This window comes from Abrus precatorius, unplaced genomic scaffold (assembly GCF_003935025.1).
Source record: "Abrus precatorius isolate BTA unplaced genomic scaffold, Abrus_2018 Scaffold10, whole genome shotgun sequence".
Taxonomy (NCBI): domain Eukaryota; kingdom Viridiplantae; phylum Streptophyta; class Magnoliopsida; order Fabales; family Fabaceae; genus Abrus; species Abrus precatorius.
The window spans coordinates 25,958,390-25,976,096 of NW_020874292.1; the positions used below are offsets into that span (position 1 = coordinate 25,958,390).

Sequence of the window (17,707 nt, forward strand, 5' to 3'; positions counted from 1 at the left end):
AGTAATTGTCGTCAAATTGGTCATAATGTACGTCAATGTACTTCTGTGCAACCTAATGATAGGAATGACTGAAAGATGTAATGTAAACATATCGTTTTATGTTATTTGGTGTTTTAAACATTTTCTTGGAAGTAAAACTTATTAAGTAATATGATTTAGCAATATAACTCATATAGTTCAATATGTTTATCATGTTCAAATATGTTCATAAAACATCACAAAAAGCTACACAAGTTAATATAACGCAGGACGCTCATATATTACATAAATATTGTGTATCACTAGTGCCTAAAGGATGTCAATCTCTATCTTCGTGCGGCTGGTGGAGTTGATGTGGGGTAAAGATGCACTCCCTAGGCCTATCTCTGGCTTCACGATGTGAGTTACGACGCACCTCTAGAGGTTGAACATCTAAGACTGCTTCAAAGTCAGCATTCAAATCTATTCCATGACTGTATGAGGTATCATATGAGGTCCCAGTATCAACCGCAATGGCTGGTGCTTGTGGTGACTGAAGGATACCTGCATCATATGGAGGCGGAGTAATAAATGGTGATGGGCATAGGATATAACAGTCTGTACTGATGAATGGTGATAGAGGGGTCATTGGATGTTGGGTGGCTTGAAAGGAGTGAAATATGTAGCTGCAATAAGAGGCTGTGTGTGGAAAGGAAATTGTGAGAGAACGTAGAAAACTCCATCAGGAAGCTCAAGTATGAGTGGAAGAGACCAGTCTGTCGCTTGTACCTCTATGCGTCTACGCTGTAATCTGCAGCCTTCCTTACTAATCCTAGGAAGACCGACATCTATTACTGGGTCCTCAGTATTGCCACTCTGTATCAGAGGCTCAGATGAAGAAATAGGTTCCATAATGCAGTTCAAATCATTCTTCAAAACTAGCATAGATTGACACAGGTCACGCATCTCGTCAAAGGTGAAAGAATCATGGCCATTAGTCATGAAGTAGTGGGCTCTCTTAAGACCATCACCTTACAAAACAATATAAATGTATGTTAACAACAGCAATACCTTCAAGTGGAACTGATAATCATGTAAAGTCATGTACACTTACAAGTAATGATGAGATAGCGGCATCTCTTGTCATCCAACATCTGGTGTGAACTCTGTACTACCTCATATACTCGGAGTTAAAACTAAGTTGACCAATTTGGGCCTTTAAATATTTATTTTAGATAACTATTTTTCTTATTTCATTAACAATTATATTATTTATTTAAAATAATTTAATCTCATTTCATAAGTAACACTGTAATAATAATTTAATCTTATATTATTAGTAACTAATTTTATTGTTTCAGCATAAATTAAATTATATAAATAAAACTTTTTATTCAAAGTTATTTAATATTACTCTAATAATTTAAATTACATAACTAAATTTATTATTTCATCATTATTAACCAATATTAATTATATTTTTGGGTTGCAATTATTTATATAGTCAAATATTTACTACTATAATTTTAATATAATTATTGTCTACTTTAATTTTATAGTAATATAAATCAAAATCAAATTTATGTTATAAGTTTTATACATTATTTTCTAATTATCATTTATAATTATTTTTTATTTTCCTATTCTAAATTTTATTCAACTATTTATTACTGTATTTAATTTTTTTAAATTAATTTTTAGTTGTTTTGAAATTTATACATCAAATTACTATAATAATTCTACATGCAACTTTAATTTTTATACTAAATATTACTACAAATATTTAATTTTACAAAATTATAGTTATTATTTAATATTTATAAAATTAAAAAAAATTATTTCAATTACATTTTTAATTACAATATTTCTGTTAATTTTTTTACTGGCTAAAAATTTAATAAATTTAGTTATAATATTTTTATTTTTAATATTATTTTTACTATAAAAATTTTGGTCACAATAAATTTTTTTATTACATTACAAGTATTTTTATTTATAAAAACATAAAAAAAATTATATTAAAAATGGAAAAATCTGGTAGATTTTCAGCTCCGATGTGGTGATTTCTGGTGTCGGAGGTGGCGATTTACAGCGACAGAGGACTCCCACTACACCAGCAAGTTGTCAGGATGGCGGCGGCGTTTTTCCGGAGACCTCCGACTATCTTTCTTCTTCGTTAACGGTAAACTATGCAGTACTCTCAACTTCCTTAATCTTTCAGTCAAAACCACCTTCAATCGCTGCAAACCAAGCAGATCTAGACACGATTCTGTAATGGATTATCAATCTCACTCACCAATCACGTTCAAATGATAACAAAGGACCCTCTCAGCTTAATGAACGAAAAAAATGGAGGATTTGCGTAACTGAAACACGGAGGGGAGAAGGAAAGAGGGAGGCGCAGGGTCCGTAGCTTCGCCGACACGTGGGCCAATCACGTAATTTCATCGCGAAATAACTTTTTTGTCTGACTCAGGGACGAAACTACGTAATTCCCAAGTGTCGCTAAGCGGGAAAGGGTAATTCAAATTTTATACATTTCGTCCAAATTTAGAGCAAAACTATTAAATAAAAAATTTATAAAATGATTTCATTTAATTTAAATACGAAACCGGTGCTTACGTGGCAAAAATTTGCCCCAGACTGGAAATAACTTTTTATTTTATTTTATTTTGGTAATTATTTTTAAAATATATATTATTTAAATCATTGTGCCGAATTGTAAAAACAAGAAAAAGAACAGACTATATGAGCTATGAAAAACAGAATCAAAAGAGAGAGAAAAAAGTAGCTTAACACAGTGGTCCTAGTAGTCTATTTCTGTTTGTGATTTGTTACGTTCAAAACTTTATATCAGAATTTTAACAAAAATAATAAAATTGGTAAACTAAGTTCAGTAGGACAAAGGGGGCAATGGGTCATAATAGTACACTATGAAAAGTTTAGAAGATAGTAGCTAACTGGCACTGGGCAATGAAGTTTCTCTTTCTTTTTATTTTTGAGAATATTTCAAAAACTGAAAAAGGTTCGGCTTGCATAAGTTGATGGATTGAGCTGAGAAAGAATGTAGGTATCGGTCTCAGTTGATCATGCCACCCTTTACTTTACTTTTGTCATGGCAGGGGCACCAAGTGATGTCTTATCAATGCTACATTGATATGCATTAACCATTTAACTGTTATGTAAGTGCACATTACCTTTTATAGTAACCCCTTTGTCTTTCCCCATCTCACTCCCTTTTCCATGTAAACTAACACTGTCATACTCACAATTGCAAATTTGGGAAGCCAGAGGCGACAGCTTTGGCTTTATCTTTGCAGCCTTCACTGCTGACACAGAAAATGAGATGCTTGGAGTTACCTTTACATTCTTCTCCTTTGCCATCAACACAATTCCAGAAAGCTTGTTATATTGAGAAAGTGGATCTTGCCCTTTTCATTTCCCTCCAAACCAACAAATTTTGCTATTCCATTTTGTGAGTTTGTCCCAGCTTCTGCTTCTACCTACTACTCATCCAATGCCATTGTCTCAAATGGCTTCTCTGTCTCTTCTCCTTGTTGGGTTGCTTTTGTTTGCTGGTGAAATGATGGGAATGAGAAGCAATGTAAATGGGGAAGAAATGGTGATGGAAAAGGAGGAGTTGTTGGGGTTGTTTGACGTGATGGATGCTCTTGTGGATGACCCAGAGTGGGCTCAAGCACACCCTCAACCATGTACAGATACTCCATGGCCTGGTGTTGAGTGTGAAGTTAGCACTGACCCACCTATTCTTTTTCATGTCACAAAGATCCACATTGGTCCTGATATACTCTCCCCGCCTTGCAAACCTTCTGCTTATTTATCTGAATCCTTGCTGAAGCTAAGTTATTTGAAGACCCTTTCAATTTTTAACTGTTTTGTTGCCTCACCAGTGACCCTTCCCACAACACTCTTTGGTCCTTTCTCTGCCTTGGAACACCTGGCTTTGCAGTCTAACCCAACTCTCTCTGGAGAAATACCTCCCGGTTTGGGTGGAGTTACAAGTCTTAGAGTGTTGAGTCTGTCCCAGAACAGCTTCCAAGGAAACATACCTTCACATATCGGTGGTTTGGCTTGTCTAGAGCAACTTGACCTGAGTTATAATAACTTTAGTGGTGAAATTCCCAAGGAAATTGGAGGTTTGAAAAGTTTGACCATTTTGGACCTCAGTTGGAATGAAATTGAAGGGAACCTGCCTTGTTCTCTTGGACAACTTCAACTTCTCCAGAAGATGGATTTGAGCTCAAACAAATTTACTGGAAAAATACCTCCTGATTTAGGAAAGCTTAAGAGGTTAGTCTTGCTTGATCTGAGTCATAATTTTATTAGCGGGCCTATTCCTGAAACATTGTCAAGTTTGGAGCTTTTAGAATATTTACTCATTGATGACAACCCCATCAAAGCAGAGATACCCTCCTTTGTAGGGAACCTATGCAAGCTAAAATCATTGAGCTTCTCAGGGTGTGGATTGGTTGGCTCCATACCTAACTCATTCTCATCCTTGAAGAACCTCACAGCTCTCTCCCTAGATAACAATAGCCTCAGCGGATCAGTTCCTCCAAATCTAGGCCTACTCCCAAACTTAGATCAACTGAATATCAGCCACAATAGGCTGAATGGAGTTCTTCAGCTTCCTGATGACTTCATTGGAAAGCTTGGTAAAAGGTTGGATGTAAGAGGAAACAGTGAACTTTGCATCAGTGATCAGCCAACCAAGAAGAACCTGTCTTCATACTTGGATATCCCCTCTTGTCTGAGCATGAGACCCAGAAATAGAAAACCTTTTGCTGAAGGACCACCAGAAGATCCAGCAGGAATTAAGCCATCTTTGTACGAAAGCAACATAAATTCAAGTTCATCATGGCTGGATTTACTAGCCATCCTTGTTACCTTGGTTTTAAATTTTATCCTTAGTTTCCTTATTCTGTTTTTGTGAAACTGAGAATGTACTTTATAAAATGCTTTACTCATATCTACATTTGGGTACTTAGACTTACTCACATTAAAGTTACATTGATAGGTAGTTCTTGTAGGTGATGTCAATGGAAATTTATTCATATAAAGTTCCATGCAGTGTAATGGTTACTGGCAGATTATTAGTGGTCTCAATTAATAGGACTGCATATGCATGCGATGGTGAAACTAAAATATTCACATTTGGACTTTTGTATTTGATTTTTGTATCTTTTGGGAAAAGCTAGCTCTTAACTCCGAAGTCCTATCTCCTACTGTTGTTGTCTGTAGCAGCCTTTAGAAAGAGTAGCAGGAATACAGGAAACAGGACTGTCGGCCTCTGATACAAATGAGCATGCTGCAAGGTGCAAGCACCCTTGTTGCTGCCAACATAAAAAAGATGCACACCATAATACTTGTTTTGGTAGGGAGGGAGACACAGAATCTTGCAAGAAATTCCCAATTTTTACCCGTAGCTTGCAAAGTTTTAACACAATGAGTAGTTGTAGTATAGAATAGAACAAAGAAAAAAAAGTGCATAGATCATTTTCCCTTGTTCTATCACATCTACTTATGTGTTCTGGAGCTTTGTTTTAAATAATATTTGTAAATTAATTTATAATTTATGCTAGATTTTTATCATATGTACCACATGGCCTAGCAACTTAAAATATAGAACAATACCAAATGATAGGCGATTAATTCAAAATATGTTGCAATGAAGTTAGTAAAAAAGTTAATCAAACAAATTGGTATTTCAATCTCCTTCTCCCTCTATTCTATTTTTATTTTGTGGGGACTCAACTTCACCCTCTGTATATAGTATCCAACTTGTTTGAGGAGCCGCAAGATACGATGATGTCTTTGCTCGTTATTCAAAACATACCAAGGCAGCACTTAATGCATGTTTTCCAGTACCATGAGAGGAATGGTGTTGTCATTGTCATCCTTGTAAGCATGCAAATTTTGTCTGAACCTAGTGACTATTACTGGTTGTGTAGGCCTTTGGATTTATGAGAAACCGAGCACCAATACATGCCAATTCTTTTTTTATTTGTTTTTAACTGGGTCCATTCAACTTAGGGCATGTTTAGATTGATGCAGGATATCTTTTTTAAAATATACAGTTTTTTAATTTTCAGAGAAATAATAAAGTTGCATTTTGATATTCTAAAAGTATTTAATTATCATAAAATTTCAAAATATTTTATAAATTAAAAAGTATTATTTTTTTGTCCATAAATTTAAAAGTACTGTTATATTTTTTATACTTTTTATTTTATCTAAAATATTTTGGTCATCAATTTACCTAAAATAATACGAAAATTAATCTGGGTGCCATTGCCTTGGACATTCTCTCAGGCCCTGACTAATACAGCTTCTATTTTGACGTAAAAAACATCAAAGTTATTTTTTAATGAAATTAATTATTACTAGAGAAATACTTATACAGTGGCACATTGCAGATAAATCTAATACTAGTGAGATAATTATAATAAGTATTTACTTTTGATTTTGTCACAGCTGCTACAAATTAAGCTGATGAGACGTATTAGAGTCATGCTACTTGGTCCAATTGAGTTGGCAATACTGAGGTAGTTATCAGCATTGACTACAAATTTCCACAAAAGCACGATCATGGGATTTTCTTTTTGGGTCCATATAGTAATGGAAATACACTAACTGCATATATTATTTTATTTTCGGCCATAGCAGATATTTCAATTCAAAGTCTACATATTAAAATAAAATGAGAAGCCCAATAAACCAGATTCCCATATGTGTCACAATATTGAACCAGAAGTCAATAAACACCTCCCATGCAATCCAAACACACCGTTAATCTTTATGACCAATTCTCAGTTTATGTATTCACGCTGCAAGGACCACGAAATTGACTTTTCAGTAAACATGGCAACGGGTGGGGCGGGTTTTGCCCACCCATTTTTTCTAAAAGAAATCCGTTTGAATCCATTTTTATTTTCTCCATAAATGAAAAATACATATCTGGCCCTACTCTTCCATCAGGCACTAGGGAGATTAGTTCTTGTGCACATTTTTATTTTTCACCAAATCATATGTTAAACATGTTTAAAATTAAATAATACATAAAAGTAAATGTTTATAAGCTCTAATAAATAAATAAAATCATATCATTAATACAAATATGTAAATTTAATTTTATTATAAGGATCAAAATATAAGTTATACTAATAATGATACTATTTAAAAATATATTGAATTAAAAAATTTTATTGTATAAATTATGTTTCCAAAGTTTTAGATTAATCTACAAAATTAACATATTAAATATATATATATATATATATATATATATATAAACTATTTTCTTATAATTTTTTAATTATTTAATTTTATCAAATTTTGATATAAATAATTAAGAAAATATATAGTCATAATTCAATTGTTAAATCAATAAAACTCTTATTTAATATAAAATTACTAATAATATAATTAATAATATAACTTATATGATTATTTGATCCTTCATCTAATTGAGGTAATAATATTAGAATACAATCAAATTCTTATTCAAAAGGTGAATTTATATATATTAACAAATCTATCCTTCCCAGTTACACGTCCAATACAACCATATTGCAATCTAACCCTAAACTTAATCAAAATAGATTTTTTTTCTTATAAAAAAATAGAACAAAATGGGGTGTACCGATTTTGACAAGGCATATTTGTTACCATATGTTATCATTTTATTTTATTTTTTAGGTTCATTTAAGACAGTTTATTTGGTCAAGTTGTGGGACATTATTTGTAAATTTTGGAGTCTGATCACTTGCAATTGCCATACACTCCGCGGTTTCCTTTATCCACCTCCCTCACCGTAAATCTGTCTCATTTTTCATTCACTACGGTTAGTTCTTTACTTTCAACTTTTGCTATTATTTTCATTCTTCTATGTAGCTGGTTTCTCAGTTCATGTCATCTTCAAAAAGCATATAATAAATTAAAGCATAACTTTGAACTATGATAGAACGAATATCATAAAAATCTAGTTTTGGTTCACTTGCCAGAATTTGAGTGGGCAAATTAGAACCACTTCTATACTACAAATTTACACATTAATTTTGTGCAAATACATTTCATTTGGTGGAGATTAATACATCTTGAATTCGAAGGGGTATCATAATTTTCCCTTTTTCTCCATAACACACCAACTGTGGAGGTGGTTAATTTATGCACAATGTTGATTTACCTCTGGTCGTATCACTTGACCCAATATTTCATTTTGGTGGAAATCCAACCAATGAATTTTGAAATCACCTTCAGAAGAAGATCTTCGGGTAGCATAGTAATATTGGGAATATGGAAATTACTAATGTTGCCAAGTTCGAGGCAATAGCAAGGGAAAACAATACTAAAGATGGTTTAAATGAATATTCATTAATATATTCATGAATTAACATATTCATAAGGGACCAGACAGAGAAACGGTGGACTTTGAAAGAGAGCCTAAATGCATTCTCAAGGATTCTGTATTCTGCTTTTATCTGACATCTCATTTATCTGTTCTTCCTCCCAGAAATTTTTTTATTAAAATTCTGGGTTTGCCTTTCCTTTAATCACCAAGGACACATTCAGATATTCTGAGATTGCTACTTTATTATACTTCTTTTCCTTAATCTTTCTCTCTGTTAGGCGTTAGCTCTTTTAAGGAAATCCATTTGGTTTACTTGAAATAGGTGCTGACCACGTATTCTTATTGATGTAAGCAAAAGTAGACATGACAATAAACGTATTGAGCTCCAAAGTAGACTGCCACATAATATAGCTCACCCTGAAGCTGTGTTTGATCTCAAACTTGGTTACCGGCCGTTAGGCTGTTATATTAGGATATTGTGATTGCATACAGTAATTTGTTATAAGGTGTTATGTTGGGAAAAGAAGAAAAATACCTTTACCCTATCCAGAATTACCCTTCTAATAGAGAAATTATACCATAGTAAGGTTTCATACTAATGGAAATCTACCATACTTATATGTCCTTAATCCTTCCTCACTGTGAGACTTTGTTCGCACATCTCAACATATTATACTTAATATATAACTAATTATGTCATTCTTAAGTGAAATGTATGGATTGATATAATATGGAGCTTCCTTGCATTTAGTTGAAGGAGAAGTAACTTTTGTGTCTGGATAGAAAGCTTAAGCAGTACACTTGTATCCTGCAACTAGAAGAAGTTACATATAATTTGTCTTATTAATTGCAAAAGAAGTAGACCAGAAGATGAGATGAGCGTGATTCTCTCTGCTGTTACTTCAAGCTCAGTCTAATTCACATTTTTCTAAAACATTCGCTATGAATTCAAGATGAATTGAGGTAGCCTAGTGTTTTCTAATAAACTTTTTTCACTATACAGCATTTTTTCTTTTTATTGTCAAGGTTTAGAGACAGGAAATTTGTTGGAGATCCAACAATAATTAAGATTTCTTACGTTAGCTAAGAAGAATCCAAATACTCTTTATTAAGTTTGGGTAATCTCTTTTACCTAGCTTTTTTAGGAGTGAATTAGGGCCAAATTTCTACTAATAATATCATATTTTTACACCAGTCAGAGATATTGTACTTTCTATCATCCACAGAGAATTATATGAACCAGATCTTAGATAATGTAACAGTTTCTCCTCACTAATTTGAACCCAAGACATATTATCTGAAGAATAGCTTTGACAATTTGAAGTTAAAGGTCAGATTAAATGTTTCAGAAGAGGCTAAATAATACATAATCACTAATCAGCAATGTGATCTTCCATTATATGCTGATAATATGTATTATCATATAGTTAGTTAGCCCCATGTTACTTGTCTGCATACGTTGTCCCTTCGTCTCAAATATCAGATTCCAAGATCTTGTAACCTAGGACTGCACAAGATATGCTCCCAGGTTACAAGATCTTCGGAGACACAAGTTTCAGCTTTTTCAACAATAATTGATCCGTTAGGCCACACCCCACCACATCGAAAATTTATTAGTTACAGCTAAAATAGACTGATTTAAATAATTTTTTTTATAATTAAATTTCAAATTTATCACTTCAAAAATTTTACTTGTCACCCTCCACTCAAAAATAACTGAAAGGAACACACAGAAATATTCTTTGGGACCATTTTTGTTTTGGAGGGAGAACTTTAGTTAAATCCTTGCATTTTTGTTTTATCTCATTTCAGTATAGTTGCATGATAATGCTTCATATCTAGCTGTTGTGCTGCTAAATTGTTTCACTGACATCAATGTCATCTATAATCACTTTGATTACTAGAAAATGTCGCAATACCCATAAAACATGTTGAAATATTGAATAAGTGGATCACCAAGGTGCAATATAGATAATTTTTTAAGGTTTGTAATATTTACATATTGACTTTTTTTTATTCATTCCAAAATCATTATGATTTTAATGAGTTTGATTGTTCTATTTGAAGGCAAACAATTTCCTGCAATTATGAGATTTTGGAAGAAAAGGTGTGGTTCAAAAGTTGGACGTAGCCTTGCTGCCATCTTTGACTGTATATGAGGGCATAGTTCCATGTCGCATGACTCGCATACGGAAAGTCGTGTCTTCAGAGTCTCTAATTACTACAATGGCCCATTTTGGCGTTCGCTCGTTTGTTAGCACTTAGCAACTGGTGTCAAAGCTGTTAATATATATGTAATTTACGATTTTGTTTATATTAAACAGTTGAAAGAAAAAATTATTTATTATATTTTTATACAATAAATATTTAAATAAAAATTATTATTGACCATTTAAAATAATTTAAATAATTTTTTGTATTTTTCTATTTATTTTTTAATTTAATATTGTAAAAATATTTTTACTTTTATTTATTTTCTCTGTTATTTATTTAAATTGATTCATATGATTTTATATTTTAAAAATGAGATTTACTAATACAAAAGAAATAAAATTATAAGTTTCATATCATTATTTAAATTTTATTAATATTATACCAAACAACTTAATTAATTACTAATAAAGTTTAAATAAATAATAATAATTTTTAGAGTATTTAATAAATAAATAAAAGAATAAAAACTTAAGTGAAAAAAAATTAATGAGCACATAATTTAAAGAGATAAACACACTAGAAATCTAGAATGATGCGCAAAAACTAACATTGGGCCATGACAGTCAACATAACATCACATTATAACCAGTAACCCAACCCATGCATAAACAAATAGCGGTTTAGATATAAAAATTATTTGTAAGTCTTTTCACCTAACAATTTAAGTTTTGGGGAGATTTAAATTCGATCATATATATAATTTGCTATACCGTCTCTGTAAAATATTTTATATTAATTATTGTAAAAATCAATAAATTCTTATAGTAATTCATAATTAGATAACCATATATCTATTTAACATGTATAATTTTTATTTAATAATTAAATTATTAAATTAATTTTAATTGTACAATATTATTTGAATTTTTGTGTTTAGAATTGTTAAAAAAATAAAGAAATAATTGATTAATATTATATTTTAAAAATAATAAAATTAAATAATTATTTCCTCAAAATAAGTTTAGATAAACATACATTTAGTTAACTAAATAATGAACTTATTTTTACAAGTTAGAAATTTGGAGAATTTGGAGAAAGATGAAAAAAAAAAGTTTAAAAGATAAAAGAAGAAAAAAAAAAAGAAATGAGTTAATAACGAACGTTTTAAATTTAAAAAACTTAAAAATATAAAATAAGAAAGGTTTCAATGAATTTATCAATATTCTTTTTTATATAAAAAATTTCAAACATAGATAAATATTGCGTGAATATTTTTTTTCTTTTTTTCGTACTTAAAAGTACGCAATTATCTCTAATTTTAGAACAGAAGAAATAATAAGATATATTTTTTAATTTTAAACTAAAAAATCATATATTATTTATAATAATAAATATATGATTAATATATTAAAATTATATTAATATATCAATTAATTTTTTTAATTTAAAAAATATTAATTTTAAATATATTTATTTAAAATATAAAATTTATCTCTTCCTTTGTTCGAAAACTCTCCTTCTCAAAGAACCTTTTATACAAACCTTAATAATAAGTTTTGTACTGCTCCGTGAAAGAAAACATCAGTTGCCGATGTTTTAAAATTCGTTATTAGCTTTGTCAGTGTTTAATATTTGATAAAATTATAATGCTTAATTCAATAAAATTATCTCTGGTTAATTATTCAGCCACATGTTTTTGGTTTAGTTTTAAGAAATTTAAAAGTGCATTGACAAATTGTATATTACGCAATCTTATATACATATATAGTTTTATGGTAGGTGTATGGTTGTTTTTCTTTTTTCTATCTGAAAGATAATAGATGATTAATTAATTGAGTTTGACTTATTTAATCAACATTTCGGTGTTGAAATTAAGTTATAGAAAATTTATTTTTTATTACAAGAAAAGGATATATGGAAAATTAAATCAATTCACACCCAGGCAGCAAGTACTTCAAGACGAGTATTGTTAAAGATAATTAAACCCAACTTAAGATGTCGTCGTTAGTACCAAACACGGCCTACCTACTAATTGCACACATGATAAATCAAGTGATTATTCAAAAAGAATATTACACGAACATATAATGGGTTTTTTGGTTTAATATTAAATTATTTTTTACGTTAATTTATTATTTTATATAGTATAAAAATTATTTAATTATTAAATTTAGTTGTCGTTGAACTATCAAGAATCACTATTTTTACCGATTTAATATCAAAGGTGAACAGGTGAGTTAGTAACAAATTAAATATTATATAAGATTAATAATTTTTATTATTTAGATCTTTATTCATATATATTTTTTTAATTGAAAGAGTTATATAAAACTCTTAGGCTCTTGAATTTGAAGTATTCCACTTTCACCTAATTTATAGATTCAACCCGCAATTGATGGAATCAAGAGTTTTTGAATCTTAAATTATAAGATATTTTAAATAAAAGTGTTTATTAATGTACTCGTAAGTTTGAAACAACATTATGTACTCTTTTTAAATTGATTTTTGTAGTATATATATTTTTAAATAAATTACTACTAATCTTATTATTTATTAACATAAAATTAAAAGTGATAATTATTTTAAATATAAAATACATAAAATGATTTGTTAATTTATAAGACATCCTACTTTAAACAAATAGATCACTCAAACTTACAATTCATTTTATATCTACTAATATTGGATAGGCTTGTATTCCCAAACTTCTAATACTGTAAAAGAGCTTAGATCTAAAAAAAGATGAAAGATGAATAAAAAGAGGTTCAAACTTAAAGGTAGAAGCTCAAAAAAAAAAATTGAGGTAAAGGTCCAAATTTTAAAATTACATGCCCAAACTAAAGAAAAAAAATAAAAATAAAAATCATAATTAGTTCAAGTTTAGCTAGACTTAAAAAAGAGTGTTAAAATACAAAATTACATGATTGATCTGCTAATAACAAATAAAAAAATAATATAAACAAGACAACATCAAGTCTTAAATTGTTAAGACATTTTTTTAAGAGAATCATCCAAATCTATCTCTCATTCTCTATCTCCAATATTGAATCACATCCATATTCGAAATTATATTATGTAAATTTAGTCTCAAACCAGTAATTATATTAATTCCTTTACCATATTAACTTCTAATTATTTTGGTAGGCATTTAACATACATTGGTTTTTCAAAACTCAAAAAATTTTAGTTTCTCCCCTTTATAAAATGAAGTCTTTCTTTTTAACAAAAGCAATATTTTATGAATTAAAATTCATCAACACAAAGTATTAAATTTGTATATTTACACTTTTTAATAACTTTTTATACAATACAAAATTAACTATGTTGGTTTACACTTAATATAAAAATCTTAATTTCCTTCACACATAATCTATATATCATATAACAATCTATTAATCAATGCATAAAAAACATATATATTACAATCTTAAACCATTATAGAGCACATCCCTTTATAACTCTATAACATGCATATTATACAATCTCCGCAAGCACAAACAACCTCACAACACATAATAATCAAATTCGGGAACATAATAATCAGATTTGAAAAAGGACCTCTATGTCCATTTCACAGTCATACAATCTTTAGTCCTATAACTCTATCTTAGAAATATTAAGTCTCTATTATACATTAAAAATTAAAAAACTAAACTGATTAAAAATTAGAATATCGTATCAAGAACACAATGATACAAATTATTTTCTAAATGGATGTTTTAACCACTCGCTAAGGCCAAAAAACTGATAATACTAAAGAGAGATAAAGAGACGAGAGAAAGAAGAAATAATGAAAAGTGAGGAAGAAGAATAAGTAGGTACAATTTTGATGAATTTTACACATTACACACAGATTATGTCTGTAAATAGTTTAATGAAACAATATTTCTAAGGAGTTTAATTACAGACATATTTTTGTATCTATAAATCTGCCAAAGATCATTATAAAAAAAATCTAACTATAAATAAACAGACAAAAAATTGGTAAAAATAGTTATACTTACGAACAAACGAATTTTTTCTACTTTAACTCCCACTCTAAAAATTATACTAATTTTTAAATTATAAACAAAAAAATTCGTCTATATTATAGACAAATTTATAAACGAATTTTTTTTAAAGAATTGAATATTCATAAGACAACAAAATTTGTCTATATTATCTATAAAGCCTGTTTTTAGTAGTAATTTTAATATATAAATAAATATTAAAATTTAAATAATATCCTTACAAATATCTAAATTACACAAAATTTAATATATATAATTTTTATTAATTTTTTTCTTAAAAATGCCAACTTTTTATATTCTACTATTTAAAAAATATTGCTTGTATATTTTTATTGTATAAAATACTTTTTATCTAATGATTTTTCAGTGTTAAAAGAATAGTTAATTCTTAAACCAAAATAATGAACGAGATAAAAGAAAGAAAGAAATGTGATATTAATCAAGAAATTACATTAGTTTAATAGTCATGTCAATTCATATTTTATAAGTCCATTTTGTAAAAGAGGTGACTTTTTAGCAAAGAAATAATAAAAAAAATATATATTTAGAAGAAACCCATAACCCGCATAGGACTAGGTTTGAGCAATAAAAATGCAATTTCCTTTTTATTTTGGGTTAAACAAGTCCAACTTATTTGAACCCGTTGACTGTACATTTTGACCGCTCAAATTGATGTTTAGCATGAAAATAACTCTAGTAGTTAATAAACAAATTTAAATTAAGGATCGAAAGAAATTTTACAATGTTGGAATTTACAACCTGTGAAAAAGTACTTTTAGGATGAATAATAATTCAAGGTAAACAAAAAGTGTGAAGAAATCCAGTAAACCTAAAGGGATTTCAAAAGAAAAGAAAGAAAGAAAGAAAGAAAGAAAGAAAGAAAGAGAACTGTTTCTGCACAATCTCTCGTCAGGCAACAAAACAACTTTTCATATGCTTCCTCCTTTTCATAATTAACTGATCTACCTAGTGATTGTATGGCGACGCCTCTTGGGTTCGATGCCTTCTTTTTTGGAGGAACCGTTGCAACGATCTTCTCATAGAAAGGCCAGGGCTATTCAATTGATTATGAGAATGCCTTATGGTTGGTGAAGATGGCGCTGACCCAGTTGGTGTCTTCACTCTTTCCTCCATTCTTTTATTAGCAAGCATTAAAATGGATTTGGCCTGCATGAGATTCACATGAACCCACTTATTTTTCTTTGCTTCATACCAATAAAACATTTTTATCCCTATTCTAAATACAAATGGTTGACCTAATAGCACATGAAAAAAACAGTGGTCTATATGCACAGATAAAATTGACCCTTTTGGTTTCTGTCTTTATTGTAAAAGTATAAATAAGGCGACTTGCAAAAAGAAAAGCAAGCACTAAGAATACACTGATTGGTGAACACTAGTTGCGTGCAATTTTTGAAGTCAAAGAACTAGTCTAGGGATTCGAATTCAGAAGCTTCTAGGAAACTTGACAAGGTTCAAATAAAATTCGAAGATATTTACAAACGCCAAACTTATCCAGTTTCACATCAAACTCGAACGTATCACCTACCGCTTCCTTTCTCTTTTTGAATAAACGTAAATTTTGTTCTATTGATTTATCACCAACATGTCGGCAACTACCATATCTTTTCTAAAATGTTTATATTTTTCTCTCCGGTAAAATATCCGTACCACGCGGTTTCATACGACTAGATGCAGCCTGTATGTAATAGTTGAGATTAAGGCACTTCTTAAACAATCATATAAATACCCTCTCATTTACATCCTTTTAAATATACGTCTCCTTAATTTATTCTTAAAATTTAAAACAATTGTTTTAGAGAACAAAAATATAAATTTACTCAAATTAATTCTCATACTAGTTGATCTAAAATTCAAATCAAAATACTTAAAGCCGAGACTATACCTCCTTTATCATTGGATTAACCTCTTAATTTGATCCATGAAATTTCTAATGTCTGTGTTTATGAGTTTGTCTAAGTTATTTCACAAGATAAATAATCTTATCATAAATAAATTAATAAAATTAAAATATTAGATTAAAAATTACATATACCAATTTTTTTAGTTAATTTTTCACAAAAATTTAAATTAGTTTATTTAAGATAAAGTAACTTAGAAAAGCTCATATATTCTACTCTACTCATGGTGGTTGTGATAAGTCACCGATTCTTATCTGTTGAGTCTTAGTAGCAATAAATATCGCTTTCTGTTTTACGAAGACCTACCAAATACAATATCAATTACGTCCATAGCTTCCTAGATGAGTGACGGGGAATCCGTAGTCCATTGTGGCTTACCATACTATATTCAATGTATCTCGTTACATTGCGGAGAATCAAATTATCAACAATAACAAATAACAATTTTTCAGGTGTTACATATACCTACACAATAATTACAACTTCTATAGCATACCCGAAAACATAGGCCACACAAAAACGATAAAGGGAAAAAAAGTTAAAAATATAATATCAACATAAATGTATATACCTGAAGCTCCGTAACATCTGCAACACAAATCTTCCCATCATAGAAAATGGTCAACGGCTGTTGCTGCTCCTGCTGGTGGTGGTGATGGAGGTAATTTTGCATTGGACTCTCCCTGGCTTCTTCAACCCTTCATTGGACAAACAAAAGAACAAGAACAAGAACAAAGAAATCAATATCCCAAAATGACAGACAGTTGATATACATTCATTATATATATACATATTCTATCACAAACAGAAACAAGAGAAGAGATAGAAGAAAAAGAAAACAAAGTTGCTTACATGTGGTGTTGGTGGCGGTGGTCAGAATCGCAGAGAGGAAAAAGGGCAAGTTCCAAGTTGAAGTTTCTCCTCATCTTTTGTTTTCTTTTTCAAAAGGGTTTGAAGTTTGAGAGAGAGAGAGAGATAGGGAAAGCAAAGATAACGTTGAAGGTATGGAGAGAAGAGTATATTATATATATATATGCGAAAGGGAAGAGAGAAATTGAGGAACACGTAAAGAACAAAAGAAAATTCGGCGGAGAAAGGGTAATGGATGTAGAGAGAAAGTGACGAATAGCGTTGTTGTGTTGTAGAAATTGTGCATGTGTTCCACGATTTTTAAGATTTTGAGTCACATGTTGATGTGTGTGCCACCCCACACGAAACCGCCACACACTTTGTGATTCGTGTGTGGCCGCTTCAAATACTCGTGAGTGAAATCAAAACCGTTAAATATTCTA

At 29.9% G+C, this 17,707-nt stretch overlaps 2 protein-coding genes across 2 annotated transcripts; one reads left to right on the forward strand and one right to left on the reverse strand.

Annotated features, from left to right (window-relative positions):
• The first annotated feature begins 3,490 nt into the window (after positions 1–3,490).
• LOC113852133 (receptor like protein 29-like) lies at positions 3,491–5,946 on the forward strand. The gene is made up of 3 exons (XM_027482381.1): positions 3,491–4,870; positions 5,221–5,294; positions 5,820–5,946. Exons 1-3 carry the CDS (start codon positions 3,491–3,493, stop codon positions 5,944–5,946), a joined length of 1,581 nt encoding a protein of 526 aa, XP_027338182.1.
• A 9,513-nt stretch (positions 5,947–15,459) lies between these two features.
• On the reverse strand, positions 15,460–17,341 carry LOC113853109 (protein TIFY 5A-like). The gene is made up of 3 exons (XM_027483563.1): positions 17,268–17,341; positions 16,987–17,113; positions 15,460–15,660 (listed from the first exon to the last, which is right to left on the reverse strand). The coding sequence occupies exons 1-3, from the start codon at positions 17,339–17,341 to the stop codon at positions 15,460–15,462; spliced, it is 402 nt and encodes a 133-aa protein (XP_027339364.1).
• Positions 17,342–17,707: the final 366 nt, after the last annotated feature.

Bases quoted from the DNA above. Each gene is read 5' to 3' on its own strand.
- LOC113853109 (XM_027483563.1), bottom strand. From the start codon at position 17,341: ATGAGGAGAAACTTCAACTTGGAACTTGCCCTTTTTCCTCTCTGCGAT. The intron at 17,114-17,267 runs GTAAGCAACTTT...TGTCCAATGAAG, and splicing joins CACCGCCACCAACACCACAT to GGTTGAAGAAGCCAGGGAGA. The intron at 15,661-16,986 runs GTATATACATTT...AATCTCATGCAG, and splicing joins CAGATGTTACGGAGCTTCAG to GCCAAATCCATTTTAATGCT.
- LOC113852133 (XM_027482381.1), top strand. From the start codon at position 3,491: ATGGCTTCTCTGTCTCTTCTCCTTGTTGGGTTGCTTTTGTTTGCTGGT. The intron at 4,871-5,220 runs GTTTTAAATTTT...TGTTGTCTGTAG, and splicing joins TAGCCATCCTTGTTACCTTG to CAGCCTTTAGAAAGAGTAGC. The intron at 5,295-5,819 runs GTGCAAGCACCC...AAACATACCAAG, and splicing joins ACAAATGAGCATGCTGCAAG to GCAGCACTTAATGCATGTTT.